The sequence below is a fragment of the Melospiza georgiana genome, chromosome 5, assembly GCF_028018845.1.
Source record: "Melospiza georgiana isolate bMelGeo1 chromosome 5, bMelGeo1.pri, whole genome shotgun sequence".
Classification (NCBI taxonomy): Eukaryota; Metazoa; Chordata; class Aves; order Passeriformes; family Passerellidae; genus Melospiza; species Melospiza georgiana.
This window is the reverse complement of record NC_080434.1, coordinates 6780802-6804856: the sequence shown is the minus strand read 5'-3', so window position 1 is coordinate 6804856 and position 24055 is coordinate 6780802. Positions and strand designations below refer to the sequence as shown.

The window sequence follows — 24055 nt, the reverse complement described above, 5'->3', positions numbered from 1 at the left end:
AATGGAATCACATTTATCATATTGTAGAGTCTCTCCACTAGTAATGATAATAATTCTGATGTTTGTGTTATGTATAATGCATTTTTATAAAACTATGCTCGTGGAAAGTAGAACTGGAGATTTTGATTATCAGAAAATGTTATCAATTGCTTGTATAAATTATTCTATGCATCTACAAAATTTTGTGAATGGCTAACCATTCACTTTGCTCAGACACAAACCTGACTTTGTGGTAACTTTGACAAGTCAGGAATTTGCTCTCTATAAATCTTATTTTACTTAGATTGGCATAATTTATGCTTAAAAGTCTCAGTACTTGGAAACTTAGGAAAAATGGATTCAAGAATGTAATTCTTATTGGATACTAGTGTTTTGTGATAATGTTGAAACTTCTTGTTCACTGGTCTTTTTTGAACTTCCTGCCTTCCCTTCCCTTCCCTACTCAGATGGGTTTTACTATTTTTGAGTGTAGTATGCTCACTCAGTAGAAATACAAGTACCTGCTTAGCCACAATGGGTTTATTAGCTGTTTTCATGAACCCTTTAAAAAAATTTAGACATTTGATCATTGCTCAGTTTTGCAGGGTTTGGTTTTTTTATGTGCATATTGTTTTAACATGCAATTTTTATAATCTCTGTGGAATGTAGATTTTGTTCTGCCTTCACTTGTGCCCTTCTACTTTATAACCAGAAGTATATTTCTGATCTGTTAGTTAGATACCTGCTTACTTAGGCTCTGCTCCTGGTATCAGATTTGGTTTGTCTTTCTCTTCACTGCCTCTCTTCTGTATTGGTCTGGGACAGAAATTTAAAATCTTCACCTACAGTGGGGTTTTTTTCCCTCATGTCTTTTAAAAAGTGTAGTGGTTTTGGTTCATCAATACAAGTCACGGCAGTAATCCAATTTGTTTTTCAATTGTTTCTTAAGGTATTTTAGGCTTCCTTCAAGCAGGTAACCTATAGAAGTGGATGCTTGAATTTTTTTGAATACTGAATTAAATTTCAACATTAACCTCTAGCTATTATGTCAACATTGCCAATTTAGACTCTGATGATTTGCGTGACTACCAATCCTACTGATGGAAGTGTGAGTTGTTATGACAGCTAAAGTTGTACATCAGTGTTAAATTGTCATCCACATTTCTACCTGCATTTGATTGCTGAAGCAATATGGTAATAAAGACATTGTTCAGAATTTGCATGCCTGAACTTCATCCTATTATCCTGTTTGGATAATAAACAGCTGGCCTCTTAAGAAGAACACTGAGAACAGCAGGCAGACAGTGGAAAGTGCTGAAGTCTCAAAGTATCTCTGATCCTGTTACACTGCCTCAACCCACCATGGAGACTGAGTAATCAAAACTTATGAAATACAAAGAATCTAGAAAAGCAACCCCTCCTGGCCAAAGTTCTGGAATATAATACTATTTCATCAATAACTCTTTTAAGAAAAGCTGTTTAGACCCAGCAGAATTATTTTTAGAGCTCTGACCACTCCCATCACAAAAATTTTGCTTTGCAGCTTTGCTTGCTCCACTCTGCACCCAACAAAGTTTCTGTAAGTAAAAAACTTCCTTCCGACTTCTAAGTTAAAAATCTTACCTTGTTTTAAAATTGTAGGTGTTTGATTTCATATTTTCTGAAAGAGATTTTTTCAATGTAGAGACTGTGTCAATCCACAGCAGACTGGTACAAGTCCTTTCATGTTCCCATTGGAATATATTTTTTCCCCTTTAAAATATATTTGCATCTGTATACATTGATCAAGAGATCTGATCTGACTACATAATGGTAAACTCATCCAAGCATTTTGAAAGACTTAGCCGTAAAAATTATAACGTAGCCTGTAACACTAAATAAAAAGCAATCTTGGTATTTCCACTTACATGCCAATAATCTTGAACAGACTCTGTTTTATACTTTTCCTTGACACCAAGAAATAAAATAGGAGATGAATATATTAGAATGTGAGTAGTTGCTGCTGTGCTTTAAACATAGTCCTTATACTTGGGCAATGTACAGAATCTCCAATGTTCTCCTTATTATTAATTATGCCTTTTCTACTTTCATTCTAGAGACAGAAGTACCATTGGCTCACAAAACCCTCAATGTAATTCTGCCACATGGCAAACACAACAGGTACAAGAAAATGTCTGCAGCCTTCTTTCATAAAAGTGCTTTCTCCTTACTGCTTCTTTCCATGTTAAGAATCCAGAAAATAGAGCTGAATCTGAGTTCCTTTTTTAGGCAGATGATTAAACATTCTCACCATTATATAATACGATTTCCATTTTATTTTAAACATACTTTGCATGATATAAAAATATTGATCACAGTGAGCTTTAACAATTGTTACTGCTATAAACAGAAATGCTGCACGATGGTTTTAGTGGAAATAAATTATATAGTCATTATCTCTTAAAAAAAAAAAAATCACAAGAAGGAGAACCTAGGCATTTGGTCATTGACAGAAAACAAGTCCTTATTGAGTTCTTTACAAAACACGAACCCCAGTTGTTTTCTATATTTGCTTTCCACGTCTTGAGAAAAGCACGAGTCTGTCTCTGAAAGCCCCACAGGGTCTCTGGTGAACATTTAATTCCAAATATTAGCAAAGTTTCTGTTGCTCTTTTGTTCTAATGGAAAAGTGTACACCAGCGTGGCAAGTAGTGCTCTCTTGGCTAATTCATAAGTGGTCTTTTCCAATATGTAGGTACACAGCGGCACACTTCTTCGCTGAAGTAAAAGCCAGCGTCGCAGCGTCTCGTCCGCACTGTGCACGGAGGTCTGTAACAACTGAAGAAAGGGGAAGAAAGGGGGCATTAATACAAAACCATTGTTTATGGTTAACTGGAACAGAAAGCTGTGTGCCTTCACACTGCTATTTCTCAACAGAATGTTTAATTCCTACAAACACATATATTTTATGTTCTTACAAACAATGTCAGTTGAACTATTCTTTACAAAAGACAATGAAACAATAACAAATTATACTGAAATTATTCTATTGCAACAGATACATATGGATCTTTTTTTTATCACACTGCTGGCTGTAGTTGCATTCTAATCTTGAGTACTATTTTTTAGCTTTAGTTTGAAAATAGAATCTATTTCTGTACTCAGATTGGTTAGTTGTAACCTACTGCATGCTGCAAATTGGAGGTGGTAATCCAGAATCATGTTATAAACAAATCTCTCACTCTTCTACCCAGGACTGTTTCTCATCTTATTGACTACTTCAATAAGCCTGAGAGAGGTTTGCCTACATATGTTACACTGTGATTCTGATCTTGAAAATGAGAACAAACTTCCTTTCAAACTGCAAATTCCCACAGCCAGTCTCTGAGCCAGTGGGAATATATCTGCATTCATATTGCATCTGTGTGCATTCGGAAGAAAAATCAGAGCCTATTTATCATGTTTCTGATAAATCTTAATGGAGAAAGAACAGAATTAGTATCTATCTGATTAAAGTAAGTTTAATAAGTAATACAGCATTGAACCACAAATCACATCTCCTTGTGCAGCGGCAGAAGTTTTCCTCACCAATTCCTTGACTGAAAAATAGAACTTATACAAAGATAATATCTCTGGTTGTCCCTGAACCCTTCCTTTTCCTATTTAATTTTTCTATTAAAACAAGAACTTGACCCAAAATAACCTTACAATAACAATGCTAAATACTTTGTGGTGTATAATAGAGACAAAGTACAAGTCTGTGATTTTTTTCAGACACTGGCAATGAGTCAAAAGACAAAAGTATATGTCTTGAATTTCAGCACAGTTACAGTTAAAACTTGTATTGAAATTATGTGTGCCTGTTTGTGAAACACTGATATTATGATCTATTACGATAACTTTTACTTGCGTATATACAGCACGCTCAATTGTGCAATGTCACTCTCCTCTTCCCTTGGTAATTCTTGTTTCAGGCTTGCAGCGACTCTTATTGTTGTTGCAAATAAGTTAGTATGTTGCGTGCCTGCTTTGGATACTAAGTTACTACTTTGCAATAATTTGTTTATGATATCAGGTCTCCACTACAGTTACATTAATTCACACCATCCAGTTCAACAAATGAATGAGGAAAGCGATAAGGAATGAGGAAGACTGCAAATGGGACATTTATTAACTAGTCACATCATGTTCAGTGTTTTCAATGTCATTTATCACAGATTAGTTCACCACTGTGGTCTCTGTAATTAAGGGAGTAACACTGTTGTGTGCCACCTAACAGAAATTTGAAATCAGTGTAGTAGCTCATGGGAATCTCTCAAACCCCTAGCGATCTATTGCCCCGAAAATTTGGAAACAGTGGTAAAAGGCAACTAAAAGGTCTGTGGAAGGACCTAATATTCTAAGTGAACAAGCAACCAGCTAGGGGTCCATTCTGGGAAAAAGGTTCTCCACAGAGATGCAGTGGATGAAACATTGAACTCACCTTTTCGCTGTCTCTGCCATGAAAGTTCAGACCATTGTACTAAATGACAGCAAGATTAAATAAGAAGAGAAAGTGGCAAAGCCAAACTCTTCCACATGTCTGTGACTGTACACAATGAAAAGCGCTCATGAAAACATTAACCATGAGGAGTTCACTTTGCTTAGGATTCATGCGTCCTTGTGAACTTCAACTTGCAGCTGGGAGTGCTATATAGCACCTCTCCCATGTGAGTTTGTGTCTAGCAGCAGTCAAGGTCAGGTTACTTCAGTCTTATCCTTATTTGGGACATTTCAACAGAGCAAGAAAGTCCCTCTCCTCCTCTAAAGTGCTTAACAGATGAAGTTCCCAGTTATCTGGCCCAGCCAAAACTGACCAAAATAAATTTTAGAGGTGGTAGCACAAGGTGAATAGCAGCAGAGTCATTGTAACGACATAAAATGTGGTTTCCTTAGGAAACTGCTGAACAATAGACCAGGTCTTTCAAGAGATTTGGTCTGAATGCTGTTTACAGAGTGGTTTCATGTGACAGAAGTCTGTTTCAATGAGGAAAATCTGAGCACACTCGAGCTAAGATAGATGTTTAGTCACTATTCATAGAGCTGGGCAAAGCAGTAGCAACTTTCTCTTTATGGTCAATAATTGTGAATTTTTGCTGTGCAGAATGCCCAAACTGTTACCGTGGGCACTCTAAGAACTCCAATAGACGAAATGAGGAAATACTACTTCTTGAGCAGCATAATCACTTTAAAAAGCAGTAGGCTAAAAGCTTTTTTCCCTTCCCATCCTGTGCTTTGTAGATGATTTTGTATTCCTTTCATCTGAAGCAGGGTGTAACACTAGAGCCAGAGGCATTTAGCTACAGTGCATAAAAATATTACTGCTTCAAAGCCAGAAGCTACAAGCATTACTTGTAGGACCGGGAGCTGACTAGGACTGACTACAGGATTATGCTCATGTCTAGGGCTCACATGTCCAGTACAAATCTCAACACTCCATGTATTTTTAATAAATTTGTATCATAAAAATATTTTATATTTTTATTATATAAATTAAATTGTGTAATTGATGCTGTTCTAAACGAGCAAGGGATCTTTCAGAGATAAAAAGGATGTTGCAGGATTTTTATTCCTTTTAGAAACAGCTTGTGCTGGACAGAACCAAAATGTGAGAAACCTATGCTAAGTCGTTTCTTAAGGAGGAGTGATTGTCCCCTCTAACAGTGCTAACATCTACAGGACTATTGGTTCTAGAGATATAAAGTAACAACATATATAAACCTTGCTTTCCGCACTCAAAGACAAAAGAAAAAGAGCTTAGAAAAAAGGTAAAAGCATCCTATATCATACTGTCCTGGGAAGTGAGAAAATGATTCTATCGTATTCAACCACAACACAACAGAGAAAGGCTGAACTTAATTTCCTCCCTCAAATACTAAGTCTTTAAATCAACAGAGATATTGAAATCAACATCAGATATTTATTATGGCATTTCTTAGCTTAAGTGCCTGACTTCTCTAGTTGTGAATGTTCTTTCAAACTGTTAGTGGGTTATGTTTGTAGCACTGCTGGAAGTGAAACCTACAGTGCAAAGGCTTTGTAATGTGTAAAGCTTATGAAATCAGGCTGGTTTCTTTCTCTATGCAAACATAAAATTGAATTAAAGAGAAGAAATAATTTCTGATGTTTCTAACAACTCTTCTCTGTCACTTAAAAGGCCAAATACTGATAAACAAGTAATGCCAGTTAATAATCTGTTCCCTCACTTTAGAGATTTCAACACAAGTATTTCTACTTATATTTGACATTTTTCTTTATAAAGATGAACAAATGTATATATATGTATATATGTATTTTTTTTTAATTCCAACTAATTACATTTTTTCATTTTCACCAGGGAAAAAAAAAAGGAAAAGGAAGAAAAGTACCAGGAGCAGTCTAAGAGCACCAGAAACTAAATATGCTTTAGGATACTTACTATGTCTAGTAGCTTCCTCTTAGAGATTATAGAAGTCATAGAAGATAAAAACTGAACTGACAACAGGCTTAGAGTTTAAGACTACAAAGCAATTCAACAAGTCAGATAATGTCACAACCCAAAATTTTAGGCCTTGAACACCATAAAAGAAATAAAAACTGTGGTTTTACCTGCATGTCTGGTGATGGAACCTTTTTCCTTTCAAGAAGCATTTATTGGGAGACTCTATACATTCACAGATGCATTTTGCAGGATTTAGCGGTTGATGTCTAGGACAGGTCTTTTTGCACACACACTGGCACCTCTCTTCATCAAATTCCTTGCTGGGCCCGCAGGATGCAGGGATCAGTTTGTTTTTGCACGTGCACTGACACGATGATCTGTCCAACTCTTTGTGAGGTCCACAGCTCGAGGGCCGCACGCCTCCCTTGCAGACACACTGACAGGTTTCTTCATCCAGCTCCTTGTCCGGCCCACAGATATGGAATCCTTCAGATGTGTCTGCAAAAGCAGCAGAGAAGTCCCACTAGTACCAGAATTTTGTGTCTACTCTCTCATCTATCTTTATGTGGAGAAATGAGCAAATCCATACCGTTTATGGTGTTTCAAAAACAAGCATTTATCAAAAGACAGCAACAAGCAGTAGTAGCAATGATACAGAAAACGATACAAATAATTACTACAACTTCTTGTCTTTAGGAGGACAGTTGATGCTTTAAGGGGAAGTGCTTACCAGATTCTCCAAGGTAAGAAGAGAAACCAAAATCATGCTGTGACAAACATCTGCAAATTTGATTATTCCAAATATGATTTTTCGGACAGGTCTTGTTTGCCACATGACACCTGCGAAATTAAAAATGCTGTTGATTTACTACTATAAGAACTCAAGGGGGAAAAAAAACCTATTTCAGTTGTTGATTGCTTTAGTTTCTCACTATTGCAAATATCTTTCTAAGAGTGTCAGCTCATTCATAATTTTGTTTTTTATTCCTGTCAAGTCTGCTACTAAAGTTTCTCCCCACTTCAGAGATTTTCAACCATTTGTTGAAGAAACCTTCTCATATATCAAGTTTTAGCTCCAAATTCCAGAAGATGGCATTTGTACTTTGCTGATGTTGATTTGAAACAGACCTAACCGCAGAACATAAGCCTCATATAGACAAGTATAAAAATTCTTTTGTATGCCAAATACTGCATAGTAACAGGCATTTTCCATGTAGTTCTTTGAACTACAAAAATGTTTTCAAATTTAAGATGTCAAAAGACAGCAATAATAGTTTTGTAATTAATTGTGTAGGCAAAACTTTAAAAAAATAAAATCCGTTTATCAGATTCCATTCCACTTTATGTGAAAGATATGTGCCATTAGCTGACAATTTCTCATCAGTCACTCTCGAATCTAAAGAATTAGACCTTCAGCAGTGATGCCTCTTCACTTTAAAAATAAAGACAATAAACAACTAAACACTTTAGTCCTCTTTTCCTTCTAGAGTTTGCAGCCAAGGTAGTAGTATCAAAGAAAGCAAAAAATCCAAACAGCAGCTGTTGCCTTTTTAAAGAATGAGTGAACTGAGCTGTCTGGTGAATCACTGATAGAATATTTATGTGTATTATCTCATCTTCCTTGCTTGCAATTTCTTTATCACCACAGCTGACATTACATCTTTGAACAAATCAAGCCTAGCTTCATGTATCCGGGCTATGTAATTTATTCATTGTTTCTGTAGTATTTCTAAAATCCTACTAATCTTTTAAGACAACACCTATATTACACATTTCATGCACTTTTCATTCCCCTGAGCACCATTACTCACACATTCAAAAATGCAGGTGCTGGGATATTCTTCCGTGATCATCATTCAAGTAGACCACTCCCCTTCAACACGCTAAATCACTGCACTTGTAAAGACTGCTGTGGTTTAACATCGCCCTGCTTCACCCCAGTACAGTTATAGTTTTATCAAACTAGTGTTTCCTGATTTCATCCCAGTAATGATCTCACTCTTGCATACGTTTCCTTGGCATATGCTTCCTTTAGCCTACCTTCCAATTCTGCTTGAGAAATTATATGGATAATCTACAGACATCTTATTGTATTCCATTAAAAAAAACCCAAACCAAACCAACCAAATTAAACCAAACAAAACAAAAATCAAACCCTCCTGCTTTTTTATTGCATGAAGCCACAGATTTTAAACTTAAATACATTAAGTAACAGTAGAGAAGACCTTTATATATTCTCATCTAGTACTATGTTGTCTTACCTCTGTTGAAGTGTGATTTCTTAGTCACAGGACAAACTGCTGCTACCTGTGAGTGCTGGTCCAAGTCTGGTGTCTGTACTCTCACCTCCCTCAACTACACTTAGCTGTTTCCTGGCTAGAATAAACTCTTGCACTGATCACTTCAACTGCTCTTAACTTAGAAATACAGAGAAGCTGGAGAGAGTCAACACAATTTGACTTTCTTAATGACTCTTGGGTTTGTTTTTTAATAATCTGTTAATTATGCAATTAAACTAATTATGAATAGATTTATTTCCAAGCTACTGTTTATGATCCATGTTTTGATGAACAAATTAGATAGATTATATTCTATTTGAGTTTAATTTATGTTTAGGAACATGTCAGAAAACATCCAGACTTAAACAGATTGAAACCACTGAGGAAAATGCTTAACACCTCTGAGAAATTTGTTCTACTCACTCACCTTATTACAAAATGTCAATTCATTCCAGACTGGCTTCTAGTTATTGACTCTTCCTCAAAGCAACTGCTAGTCTGTTATGTGTTTTTGACCTCCTACATATTTATACATCATAAAATCATCGCTGAAAACTCTAAATTAAGGAAGGAGATCTTCAAGTGTTTTGATAACTTAAAATCAGATTTGTGGTGCCAGATTGTTCTGTGAAATTTCTCATTCAAAATTACACACATAAAAAAATAAACATGCTACTTTTATGGAATGTCAATTAACCCTTTATTTCCCCTTTCCATTCTATTTTATATGCACCTCTGGCACGTGAAGATGTGAAGAAAGATTTGCGAGTTAAAGATTCCCTAAAAAACAAGCCTTTAAAAAAAGCATTCGAAATATGAAAATATAGATTGAGAGAGAAATATTGTCTCCTAATTATTTACAGAGATATTTTTTAGCTTTTCTTTGGAAATAAATTTATTTTGTTGATTTTTTTTTTTTTTAAGTCTCAATTGGACTGTAGCTCTTTCATCAAGCAAATCCCACATACATTACTCTTCAGTTTTAAATCACAGAATCACAGAATCACAGAATAATGAGGTTGGAAGAGACCTCTCAGATCATCGAGTCCAACCTATGCCCTGACACCTCAACTACAGCACCAAGTGCCATGTCCAGTCTTTTTTTAAAAACATCCAGAGATGGTGATTCTACCACCTCCCTGGGAAGAGCATTCCAGCGCTTTATTATTCTTTTGGTGAAAATCTTTTTCCTAATATCCAACCTATCCCTTCCCTGATGTAGCTTGAGACTGTGTCCTCTGGTTCTGTCAGTGCTGCCCTGTGAAATCATGTTGCTCCAGTTAATCTACTGGGTAAAAAAGGTGATGTTAATTTAGTAAAATTGTGTAAACTAATGGCAGCTCCCTTGCAGAACGCATTCTGCTACTGCCACGCATAGCTCGCCTATGTAAGCTGTGAGAACTTCCCAGCGGTATTTTAATTCTGAATTATACAGGTTTGCTCACAAAGTGAAAGGCAAGGCAAGGCTGATACTTACTGAGTTTGTGCTGCTGGCAAGGAGCGCCGTATGATGGAGTGGACCTGCCTGTACACGTCCAGCTTGGACATGCAGCGGCAGGACGTGTGGTTGGCGAAGCTGACGGTGACGGGCTTGGGACCCTGGGACAGCGGCACCGTGATCTCGAACAGCTGCAAAGGGCAAAAAGCAAAACACCTCTGTCACAGATCCAGCTGAAACTAATGGAAGGACATACAAAAAACATATCAAGAATTTAAGCGCAGATTTTTTTGTTGTCCTCCAGCATTCAATTATATTGCTAAATAATTATTATGCGCAGAATGAATATAATAGCTATGGTGTGATAACTAACATTTTTAGTGTTAAACCCCGTTACATGCCAGTTTGCTTACTACAACATTTAATATATGAGAGGAAAATGTACAAAGAACTCATTTCTCTAGAGGAGATGACTTCAAACTGGCAGTATTTTAAAAAAATCCAAAATGAAACTTTAGGAAGGTGCTTTGAAAAACTGAAGAATAATATAAAGAAGACAGTAAGTTGTCACCTAATATATCAGTTGCACAATTACAAAAGATTATGTAACACAGCAGTATAGTGGACCTTGATCACACCAGTTCTGGATGAATAACATTTGAACTACAGCTTACCACATATTAAAAATTTTTAGTATTTGTTTCTGTGCAAGTTATATGCCTATCCTGATAAAATATATCTTTAACTATTCTTTTTTTTTTTTCCCCAAAGTATTAAGAAATATCCACTACTGATAAAATAATCTGTAAGTGAATTAACAAGATCTTAATTTTAGCGGAAATTATAGTTCAACTGGTGAAAGAGAAGAACTTCAGCGATGTCTTGTAGTAAAACTGAACAAGTGATAACAGAAGAACAGTTCAGTTTTCAGTTCAGGACATCTACTTCATCAAATTAAGTAGGTTTTGCTATAAAATTAAAGTCTCAATAATCTCCTGAAAAGCTAGGACAAATACACTAGGTCAAAGTCTGAAAAGCTGGTTTTTGATGGTCTTTAAGAAGGGCAACAGTGCACTGCTGCCTTTTAGGTGCTCAGTCATTCTTCCAAATACATTTGAGAACATTTCTTCATCTTCTGGGGACTTTACTACCTTTAAAAATGGTCATTGGTTTTTTTATTCCAGTTCCACTTGGTAAGATTGTATAAAAAACCTTATTTTTAGCTGAGATGTATTTGCAATGCTCTTTAAAAATCTGTAACTTTAGAGTATGTCATTTACACAGCATGCAAATATATTCAGAATACTGGTAATTTTAAATGCTTTAAAATATAGAATACAGCATTATGGGATGTATTCACCTGTTTAGAAAGCTGATTCTTAGAAAATATGCATGAATTGATGGGCAGAACAAAGAGTATGAACTTAATTACAATATTACACATGTAAGGATAATTTTTTTTTCTGTTCTCTCATGACAGTATGACCTTGCTTTTATGAAGCTGAAATAAAAACCTGCTACAGAGAGAACTGATAAATCTTAGAAAGTGAAATAAGCATGAGTCTGTGAATGGACCTAACTGCAGCTGGAAAACAAGTGCATGTTCTTCCTGTATTCTTGCAGTAGATCAATTTGCCGTGCTGCAAAGTATAGCAGACTCCAGACCACTGGAGATGGCAGCACAGGACGACTGCTACATTTCCAAACCACCTAAAAGAGGTAGGTCCCTGCCCAACAGTCCAATTCAGCTTCAGGAGATCACCGAGAGAAATTTCACAAAAACAGCTGAGACACATCAATCACGGTAATGGAACTGGAAATGATGGTGAACGTGAATTAATCTTAATTTACATTTATCCTTCCACTGTGAAAGGTATCATTTGGAGATGAATATTGCTAACAACTATTCCTATCACCACTTCAGTGGTGCAGTGAGAAAAAAAGTCTAGTTATATAACATAAAGGTAGACTAGCTTCCTTGACCTCCTCAAATTACCCTCAGTTTGTTCAAATAAATTCTCTTAATAGTAACATATTTTACCTCACCCAATAGCTACTACTGTTTATTCAGTGAAACTATTTAAGTGAATAAACTCAACAAACATCAGTTTTGTCTGAACCTTCATCTAAGTAAAACATTACAGATTATGTAAAACCTGGCCATGAACAATGCTTTATGGTTTTGATAACATCTACAATTTATTTTTTGCTCCCCTTCCTCATCCAACAGAGCAATAAGCTCAACATCTGCTGTCACTATAGGGCATGTCTGGCAACATTTAACAACCAAATGTCAACACGTAGAAAGGATATTTCTATGAAAAATGCCTCATAACATCTGTGTATGAGGCTGGTTCTCAATTCCTTTTCTGGCACCACTGTTGGCTGTGGCTACTATTGCTGCTACCCACACGGCCCAAATGGGCAGTTCTTCTTGGAGACCAAATGGCTTATAGTTCTGTTTGATCCTCCATTCTCTAAAAGACTGGATTTACTGCCCAAATCTTCTCTTCCTTTCCAACTTTAAATTTTGATTAAAAACACACTAATTCACTCTAAAGGGAGAAACCATTTCCTTCAGGTACCAATCCCTAAAGATAGATATTCGGTACCAAAGACTACAATGAATGAGCTTAAGTCCCCAAAAGAACATAAGATCTGATAGCAGTAGGGATTAGAGAAGTATTTGAAAAGTGGAGAGCATTTATTGCTCTGAAAAATGTTAGTAGTTATAATAAATAAAACAGCAATTCATGAGTATTGCTCCAGTCAGAGGCAAATAAAAGACAGAAATAGCCTCAACTGGTCCATGCTGCCCTGTGCCTTTTTGCCACCAACACTGCATTTTCAAGAAACCAGTGGAAAGCCTCAACAGAAGCAATAAGCGATTGTATACCTAAAGAATAATATATATATATATAACAAAAATAACAAATCAACCAAAATCAAAAAACCAAACAAACACAAAACTCCCCCCCACATAATCACAAAGCCCTGTCCTCCTCCAGAAAAGCTGCTAATTGTAAACATAAATCAGTTACACATTGTTAATCTCAGAGTACAGCACATACTGACAGAAGCTCTGTGTAATTGAGGAACAATTGAAAGCCATTAATAATTAAAAGTATTTAATAAGAAATTCAACACCTGCCATTCAGCCAGTCTAAGGCTGTTTTATATAAACACAGAAAGCCAGACGGCAGGTCTTCCAGTTTTCACACCATTTCTAGGGTTTCTCTTCCAAGTACTGTCCACAGCCCAGAACATAACATGATTTTGAACTTGAAAGAAAAAAAAAGAATCTAACAGAAGATGGAAATCTCTGAATGTGTTGAGAAAAAGCACTATCAGAACTCCTGAAAAAGCCATTTTCCATATATTCCTTCTCATTGATCCTTAGAAACGCAGAATGGTTTGGTTTGGAAAGGACCTTAGAGATCATCTAATTAGAACCCCTCTGCCATGGGCAGGGACACCTTTCACTAGACCTGGTTACTCAAAGCCCCAAAAGACATAAAATTTTGATCCATGGCCTTGATGGCTTCTTCTTTACACTAGAAGGACTTCATAGTGTACTGACCAGAAAAACTGAGGCTTTTCATACACAGCATTTCTTTGCTTCAGTGGCTAAATTAATTTATTCAGCACTATCATCATATGTGCCAATATCTATTTTGTCATCACACATAAAATTATTAATATGTTCCCTGACTCCTAAAATATATCAAAACTGTTATTGTGTGGGAAGGCCATCATTCTAGATACTTTTCAAATACAGGATTTATGTATGTTTTTTTTCCCAAGATTTACATTAACTACACCATGTTCTTCAGATGGCCTGTGGTTTATTTTGGCAAGTTTCCCTTAAATTGATTGAGTCTAAGTTTCCATCACTTGTGATCTTTGCACTTTCTAAAGTGTCAGTAAAGCCAGCCAAATATAACCAGTGTAACACAGTACAACGTGTCTAGAGGGATTTTTAAACTAAGGACATAAGACTGATTTCAAAACTGAACATGCCTATATTGAAAAGAATGAAAATAAACTATTTGAGAAATGGCACATCATCATAACATTACTGTTGAACTTTCTTGGAAAACTATTTCAAGGCTTATGTGGGATATAACAACAGGTATTTTATATAATAAATTAATATTTGTTTAATATGCTTGGGTTCCTTATTCTATCTTTTTCTATTTTAATTCCTTTCTTTGCCCAGAAATATTAACAAAAAACATTTAGAACTTATATATCTCCCACTATTAAAACTACCTATTATATCACTACAATAATTAATCTAACAGAAAAATGCATGGGAAAAGGTAGAAATTGTAATGTTGAAAACAACTGAATATTCTTATGGCATATCTGTGAATTGTGAAAAAGAACACCAAATACATCCCAAACTGGGCAAACAATTTCAAGCTGTTAACTTGTTTCCTGTGAGAAAATCTCCTCTAAATCTAATTTTGATCTGCTTGGATAGATGTTTTCCCTGGAGGGACTATAACTGTAACTGTGAAACAAGATGATTTAGGACCCTTTACAACAAGTGTTCTGAAAGAAGCCAAAAAAATGGCCATCCTGACAGCCAAGAGGAAGAATGGGATGAAACAACTCTTTGACATCAGCTCTCTGCTTCCCTTCAAGCTACGAGCACGTGTCTGTAGGTGGGGCATTAAAAAGTGCTGCTGAGGGACAGCCTGTAACTGCCCCAGGTACTTCCACAATCCTTGAAACCACTGTTGAATTATTTGTGCCATGGAAACACAGAACAGCTGCTTGATAACAAATTAGAGAAAAAACCCAAACAACCGCACCACAAAATGAAAATCCAACCAGTCACATTTCCCAGAGATCCTTACCAGCCAAGCCACCAGTTAAAAACTGAGCTACTGCAGGCAGGAAAGGACCTACTGCAGTTTGTGAATTAGCCTAGGGAGCCTTCAAATATTGTCACAGATCTTGTACTGTACTTTTAATTAAGAAGTTGTCTCGTATGTAAATCCTGCTTGTATAAATATCCCTTAGCAACTACAAAAACAGAGTTTGGGAAAAAATTGTATTAAAAACATAGCAGAATACATTTCTACTTTTCTCTCAATAAAGTGAAACAGCTAGAAAGGAGTAACACAGCCTGAACTAGAAACTATTGACCTTGCTCAAGACCACTGCCACCAAGGCAATCTGGGAACATCTGATCTGGTCCATTCTGCTGGAAATCAACTATTTGCTCCCTATAAAAATAATTTCTGTGTTTAGTTCTTTCATTTTTAAATAATTTTGATGAAAGCTGATATAATCTTTCTTTATATTTTAATGTCTGGAACCAATGCTAGAGCTTGCCCTCACAGTAAGAACTCCAGCTGAAAAATTAAGTTTCCCATTAAGCACTTTTTCTGCAGGGTGAACAGTATGAAGTTACCTTATGGAGTTTATGCACAAAAAATAAAGCTAAAAATTGGTGAATTATGAGAAAACTATTTGTAGTCATTTCTTTCAGGAAATAAGGGAAACTATGGTGAAAATAGATGTGTAGGGTACCTGAATTGCACAGAAGGTCTTGAATCCAATACTTTTTTTCTTTCTAATTCTCATCTGATATGAGTTAAACTGTGGTCACATAATTTTAAAAAATTTGACATGGTGACAGATGAAGATATATAGCTATAGGTCTGTTCCTTTATTAAGGGTTCTTTTAAAACTGCATTCTGTCAAGGACCAGATAAAACTGGAAATCAGAAGCAAGACAGAAAACTCATAGATACATTTGCTCACTTTTACAGAATAAGTAAGAAAACAAAACAGTGTTATTGCCTCTTCTTTCCAGTAAGACCTTTAACATTTTCCTTTTCAGAGTCTCTCAAATCTTTAACTACTCTACATCAAATCATCACCAATAACAACAAGAACTTCAAAAAGAAACTCAGTGCTAAACATTTTCTACTGGGTAAAAAATTACTTTGCTCAACAGATATGAACAGTAAGATGAAGAGAAAGATTTGATTTGGCCCAAACTGACACAGTGCTCAAAAACCAGGAAATCTTTGTTATGTGGAACAGCTCTCTCTGTGATTAGATAATTCTTTATTTTGGTAAGCTAAATTTTACCAATACATGGAAAGAAAAAAAAAGTCCCACTTCTTGGGTTTTAAAATGAAATTTGTATTTGCATCTTTCAAGCAAGTGGAATTGAGAAAATGATTTCTCCTAATAATGAGAAAAATGGTAAAGCTTGCACAACGTCAGTGTTGTAGTTGTCCTCATTTAAGCTATGTGAGCTACATTACTCCTGTGCAGTGTGGCTGTCTACCAATAGCCTAAATTTAGGATTAAAAATTCTTGGAAAGATATACCATTTCAGACAGAGATTGGTGAGAAATGAGGGCAGAAAATGCACTCTACAAAACTGGTGGCTTTTGCTGTTTTCTTTACATTCCCTTTGTAAGGGGACGTAAAGAAAATTCCCCAATTCCCCCGAGAAAAGGCTCAGAGCACTAAGAAGTTTTTTTATAAAGGAGTGACATTTCTAAGGGCTTCAATTTTATAACTGGCTATGCAGTTTTTGGTCTTCATTATAAATATGTACTGCATCTTCAGCTAGATGAATCCTCTAGAAAAACAAAGCAAGATTTACACTAAAAAGTGAAAAAGCCCACAACTAACAAAAACCCTACCAAATACTATAGTAACAGGATAATACCCTAGGAAATTGTTTTAAGTATGACTATTTTTACATGATTTTTGAGGAAAATGTTGAAAGATAATTGAGATAATTCCTGTATCTACTTAGAATAATGTAGAATATACTGTTTTAAAGGCAGGTCACAGGCTCAGTGCATGAACTCTGCACACTCCTACCTGATCCCTAACCCTGAACTTGAAGAACAAAACCTGCACATACATTGGAATAAGATGCATTACAACAAAATAAATAAATAGGTACATAATGCTAATATGTCTTAATATAGAAAAACAGCCCTCCTAAAAAGGCTTCATTTGAAACATGCATCCTGTCTGCACACATCCTGCAGCAGTCTACACTAATAAAATTACAGGCTAGTTTTCCATGGAGTGCTTGGCCCTTAGAGGCATAAGGTAGATGGGAAAAAGAGAGAATTAAGTTTCATGGATAATCTGAAAATTGAGAATGAGACATCATAAATTATTTTTTCCCCTGAAAAATAAAAATATTTTGGTGACAAGAGCGTTAAACACGTTTTTTTCCCAGGTAGTAGTGTCTTCAGCTGTTTTTCCTGCGCATTTTGGAATCAACTATTTCCTTAGCAATAAGAAAGTTTAAATTATGCACGATCATAAATGTATTTGCAAGGAGTACAAGAACTGTAAAAGTGTGAGAACTTACTGTCTTGCTGATGTAATTTGTGCTGATATTCATACACTGAAGTCCTTCACTATTGCAGCAACCTCCACATCTGTAGATGGACACACATGGGGGTTTAAAGAAGGTGTTTGTAGCTGCTCCAAACTCTTTTCCCACATCCACACACACTTCACGTGGCGTGCACTGAGTTTTTCTCCATTCAGTATCGATACCTGCCAAGTTACAGGGAATTTCACGTTATAAAGTAACTGTTTAAAACCAAAACTATCTTTCAGTAAATCAGGATTCCTTACTAAACTTCAAAACCAGAATATGAATTTCTAGAGTCACGGCCTTTAGTCAGTGAAACACACATCTCTCTCTGCTACCTTCTAACCGATTTTTCTCCTTCACAGGGACATGACATATCATCATGGAGCAGACGAAAAGTCACAGTGGGACTAAAAGGGAATCCAACAGGCAGGGGAGGCCTTAAAGCACAGAATCATAACCTGGCTTGTGCAGGAACGGACCTTTAAATGTCACCTACCACCTAGTTCAATCCTCTTGTAATGAGCAAAGAGATCTTCAAGCAGATCAGGTTGCTCAGAGCCCCACCTAAACTTGAATGATCTTGGATGTTTCCAGGGATGGGGCATCCACCAGCCCACTGGCAACCTGTTCCAGTAATTCACCATCCTTACAGTAAAATTTCTCTTCCCTTTATCTAGTATGAATCTATTTTCTTTAGTTTAAAATTATTACCCTTGTCCTGTCACAACAGGATCTGCTAAAACATCTCTCCTCAGCTTTCTTACAGACCCCCTTAGGCTCTGGAAGGCTGCTGTAAGAACGCCTGGGAGTTTTCTCTTCTCCAGCCTGAGCAGCCCCAGCTCTTTCAGCCCATAGCAGAGGTGCTCCAGCACTCTGAACATCCTCACAGACCTCTTCTGGACCTGCTCCAACAGCTCCACATCCCTCTTGTGTTGTCCCCTGAGCTGGACACTGCGGGCTCAGCGCTGCTGATGGGTCTCACTGGAGCAGAGGGAGGGGCAGAATCACCTCCCTCAAAGTGCTGGCCAGCAGCTGAAGCTGCACGCCTCCTTTCTTCACCTGGGGCAAGTCTCATCTTGAGTAAAGTCTGCACTTTAGCTCTGCACACTTCTGCAAAGTAATTCTAGCCAGCCCCACACAGTACTTCACTTGGATATAAAATATTATAATTTTAAAATTTTATAGGCGTAATGTGAAGTTCATTTAAATACATGCTTAGTTTGTTAACTGGAAGGGTATAATTTAAAGCAAAAGTATTCAGCAATTATGTACAGCACATGGTTTAATCTGATGGATGATTTTTGTGCCCAGATTATCCACGCAAATTTGGGCAAAGACTTTGTATCATGCTATACAGCATTTTACTAAATATAATCTTACACTGAACAGCCCTGAGACTTACAGCTGTAAGTTTATTCCCTTTTGGCACTAGATTTTGGTAACCTATTCAACAAAAATGGAAATTTTGCCTTATGTGTACTTTAAACTCTCCATTAAGGTACATGATTTCCAATATCATGTCCAAAAATACACGTTCTGCCATAAATCCTGCATTCTCTGCCTACAAGCACTGGCTTAAACTGTAAGTTAATACATTTTCATCCAAGCTATCTGAAACACTGAAGGGCATTCAAACACACTGGTTTGAGAACTATTTTGCTTGTTTTAGCACAACATCATTACAACTATCCTCTTGTAACATGAAACAGTTACAAGTGGATTATTTGGTGTTCCAAAGTCGTAATGCATAAGTGAAGAAAGCACTACCAGCTGTGATGCAATTGCAGAAAATGAGAAGAAATAGTTCAATGAGCCCAACTATTAGCATCCTCTTTGATTTCTGCAGAATTGTTATAGCCTCCATGAAGTAGGATTCCTTATACTTTAAGACAAGCACTTCACTTTCTCTACTGAGCCAAGAAAGCAATTTTATACGATGGACATACCTAAATATGTCTGCATTGATTTGCTTCAATATGAAAGGCTTACTATCAAAGATTTTCTAGTATAGAACACACATGCTATCAAACTGCTGAGGTTGGCTTACTGACAATTCTTAGCTTTTAAAGCGTTTTTGACACAACTGAAAAGCCCTCAAAATTTCATTTTTTGTGCGTTGGAATGCGTCCTGTACTTACTTTTCAGGATCTCTGCATTATAGTGCGCTGCAGCAAATTTCAGGGAATCATCTGATCTTGTGTCAAAGCTGGCGTGCTCCCTGTTGTGTTGCCAACCTCCTCTCCTCAACTGACATTTGAATATTTTCCAGTATTCCGGGTAAAGCACTGTCATGAGTTCATCCACACTGGACACAGACCGCAACTGCTCTTCCAGGTCTTTGCTTCCATGACCCTGCCAAAGTAACATGCAGGATTAATTACTTTCTCTGGTACACAAGGTTTGCTGGAAGCTAGCCCGAAAAGCAAGTCATGCATTGTAAAATAAAGGGGTCATCATCATAAAAACTGCTTCTGTCATTCAACGGCAACATTACTATATTGACAAACAATGAAATGTTTTGCTTCTTCCACCACTTCTTTATCACTCTTGCAGTTCAAAATAACTGTGTGAGAAAGGAGCCCACACAATTAAGCCTACACAAACACAGTTTGCAGATGATATCTATTTTATTTTAAAAAAGCATTTTTATCCTGGAAAGGTAAGTTTTTGTGATGAAATTTTGAATGCTTGAACCCCCAAATACTTAAATGATGTTCAGATTATTTAATATCATATACTCCTGAAGTAACACTAATTATTTACCATTTAATCTCTTAGCCCCAGAAAATAGAAATGCCCACAACTGCAAAACCAGTTAAAACAAACCCAAAAAAACAAACAAAACACTAAACAAATAAACTAAATAATACTATTTGGTAGCATTCTAGGAAAAATCTTAATAAGCAAATTATATTATAAAGCACGACTTCCTAAATCAGTAGGACATGAGGTTTTAGGTACCTTGAAGAGTGCAAACCTCACACTCCCTTTCTGTTTCAGGAGTAGCCTTAAATCCTGTAATCCTGCTTTGTTATTCTCTGGCCTTTATACAAACTCATTGCAACTGTAGTTTTCTGAATGACTGAGATTTACATTCTATTTTATCACTTATCAGGAAGATTCCTCTGTTCCTCTTAGATAAAGCACACTGCATCAAAAGACTGGTGCTTATCCCCTGCTCATTTCTCATCCATGGATTGCTGACTTCTCAAAAGTCAGCATGGAAAAAGAGAAGTACTGAAGAACCTTTAGCCACCTTCTCAGCCTACATGGCCCTTAGATGGCAGTATGAGACACAAAATACAGAGGTACAATCTAGTACAAAATCCGTCAACTGGCTGGAGACTCTCTACAGTTTACTACAAAATTGTTGCTCTACTCCAAAAACCTTTAAGAGTCTAAAATATCTAAATGCAGAAATGCGAAGCTACATAAACTGAAATTCACAATTTCTCATCTGACTCCACCACTAACAAAAAAAAAAACTCTTTCAGTTCAATGATTTAGAACATTACATGAGTAAAGCAGGTAGTTTAGAACTAGCCCAGCTGAATCAAAACTGCTCCGTGTCTCATGGACAACTGCAAGGGTATAAAACGGCACGTGTGATTTCATCTAGCCCCTTATCTGGAGTCAAACACAGCAGAAACACCCCAGGATAAGGCAATTCACAGACCTCATTCCTGTAAACACAGCTATATACAGAGCTGTGAAGAGGATGAGGCACTGAACCAGGTCACCCGGAGAAGTTGTAGATGTCCAATCCTTGGAGCTGTTCAAGGGCAGGCTGGATGTAACTCTGAGCAACCTGGTGTAGTGAAAGATGTACCTGCCCATGGTAGGGAGCCAAAAGTTAGATGATCCTTAAGGTCCTTTCCAACTCAGGCCATTCTGTGATTCTATTATTCCAATACCAATTGTAAATTCGTTTAATTTAACAAAGTGTTATGAAGTTCAAAAAATGTTTTCACTTAAGCCTCACTAACCACAGTGACCTTGCAGAGACTGTCCTGGGAGGTTTCAACAATCAAGACATTGTCTCAGAAATATGCCCATACAGGCCTTCATCTCTTTCCTTGTCACCATAGGAAGGACCATCCCTGACCCAAGACATGAATCAAGCAGATTCTGAGACCTTTGACTTCAAATTTAATGGTAACACAGAGAATTTCACTCCCCCTCACCCCTGCTCTCCTTGCAGGATGCCACTCAGGGTCTCAATCAGTGGGTAACAGACAAAAATCCAAGCTTAACAAGCAACTAATTTGGCAACTCGCTGCTTGCACCTCCTGAGAGGTGAGGAGTGCAGGGTTTGAGCAGCCTCATTCCCTGCCAAACTGTTTCCTGAGGGTGCTGCAGCACATGGCCCTTGAGTAATGGGAAGCAAGTTGCTGCAGCAGCACAATGCCAGCGTTGCAGATGTGCGTCTGCCACGTGATGGGAATAGACATGGCACAGCGTGTATATCCTGTCACAAGGCTGGGAGCCAGGCTGTTATGTAAAAGGCAGAGGAATAAAACCTGTGGTTAGCCATCCAGCAGCTGATCCTAGGAAGTCCTAGCAGATCATGGGGGTAACATGGAAAGAGAATTCAACCAAAGCTTTGCCACCTTTGATGAATCCTTGAGCCTGCACAGCCCACAGCAGACAAAACATCACATTGGCGGCTGATGTTGCAGATATTCAGAGTGCAGCCTAGAGCATCAGAAAAATAAGTAATGAAACTCAGTATTACTTTGTTGATAAAAAGTCAAGCATGAAGCAGAAAAGTGAAATTATTAGAAATAATGCATGCTGACTAATTCCTCTTTGGTCAGGCAATCAAGCTGCGTCTTTTCAGCTGGACATAAAATTTTTTGCACATATATTAAATATGTATGAATAAAACTCAAAATATGAAGAAATTCATGCCTTTAATTAAGCATTGTATCAAATATAATAAAGTTTTATTTTACCCTGGATATTCGACAGGCCATAGTGCCATGTGGAATACAACTTGAGACAAGGCAGTCGTGGTTGTGTGTACAGATTAAGGAAGGAGAGGCTGGAGAGCAGCACTCTGGAAAGGGACCTGGATGTCCTGGTTGATGTCAAGTTGAGTCAGCAGTGCCCTGGCAGGCCAACCCTGTCCTGGGGACATCAGGCAAAGCATCACCAGCTGGGCAAGGGAGGGGATTGTCCTGCTCTGCACCAGGGCAGCGTCACCTTGAATATTGTGTGCAGTTTGGGGTGCCTCAATTCAAAAAAAAAAAAAAAAATTAAAAAAAAATAAACTATCAGAGAACATCCAAAGGAGGGTCACAAGTCTGGTGAAGGGTCTGAAGTTATTGAGAACACTTGGTTTGTTCAGTCCAAAGGAGACTGAGGGGAGCCATCACTGTGGTCTTCAACATCCTCTCGAGGGGAAGCAGAGGGGCAGACATTGATCTCATCACAAAACCAGGGACAGGATTTGAGGAAATGGCACGAAGCTGAGTTGGGAGAGGTTTAGTTTGGATCTCAGGGAAAGCTTCTTCCCCCAGAGAGTACTTGGGCACTGGAACAGGCTGCCCAGGGAAGTGGTCACAGCACTAAGCCTGTCTGAATTCAAGGAGTGTCTGGACAATGCCCTCAGGTACATGGTGTGACTCCTGGGTCTGCTGTGCGCAGAGCCAGAAGCTTCAATGATCCTGATGGGTCCCTTCCAGCTCAGCTCATTCTATGAGTCTCTGAGTACTCCCTTAATATAAACAAAAAGGAAAACAATTTCTGGAGCAGACATATAAAATTACTTTTAAAAAATTATCATTATTGCATCTGAAATATTTTCTGCTTAGCTTAATTTGCTTGTAAAGATGGCTTCAATTCAAATTTATACTATGGAAAAACAATCTGTTCACCAGAAGACTTTTGTTCTCTCCCTTCTTCCAATTTAGAAAGAAAAGGAGAAGGAAATTCATATATATACACTGCATCTATTGACCATAATTAGGGAGGGGAAAAAAAACAATTAAAAAAACACACAAACAAACAAAAACAAAACAAAAACAACAAAAAAACTCCCTTGAAATGTTGTTTTTTCAATATGCTTACAGTGCTACCTTGAAATACAGATCAACAGTCTCTTCCTATACAGCTATGTATTTTTTAGCTGCAGCAAATTACTCTCATATTACTCTCATCTGTGGAAAACTGTTTAGAAGAATATATATTTAAGGAACTTGTGACTTAATTTTGTAGAACAGCCAAACATCTTGTTGACATGAACATCAATTGAAATCTTGAGTTCTGGATGATTACAAGAGTGTGTCCTGCACACAGGATAAGCATCAGATCATTAAGGATTTTTAGAGACAGTTTCATACTTTTTAAGGGAAGAATGAATCTGCTTCTGTAAATATAACAGTGGTCCGGAAAGATTTTGATTTTGTGCAAATTTTTGTAATTTGACAAAAATATACTGTCTTGGTCCATATCTTTTATTCTTTGCTCTTTTTAAATTGTGCATTGGCTTGTAGTGTGGGACAATGGATTTCCATTGCAAAACAATTTTGAGACTTAAA

At 37.1% G+C, this 24055-nt stretch overlaps 1 protein-coding gene across 1 annotated transcript in view; it reads right to left on the bottom strand.

The window, feature by feature from the left end:
• Positions 1 to 2040: 2040 nt before the first annotated feature.
• The window catches only part of VEGFC (vascular endothelial growth factor C), a 67917-nt gene continuing 45902 nt past the window's right edge, over positions 2041 to 24055 (bottom strand). The window contains exons 2-7 of the mRNA XM_058024701.1: positions 19652 to 19865; positions 17502 to 17692; positions 10175 to 10326; positions 7149 to 7258; positions 6586 to 6916; positions 2041 to 2796 (exon numbers count right to left, since the gene is read on the bottom strand). Of these exons, the coding sequence (XP_057880684.1) occupies positions 2682 to 2796; positions 6586 to 6916; positions 7149 to 7258; positions 10175 to 10326; positions 17502 to 17692; positions 19652 to 19865 (1113 nt within the window). The 3' untranslated portion in view covers positions 2041 to 2681. The remainder of the gene's footprint in view (positions 2797 to 6585; positions 6917 to 7148; positions 7259 to 10174; positions 10327 to 17501; positions 17693 to 19651; positions 19866 to 24055) is intronic.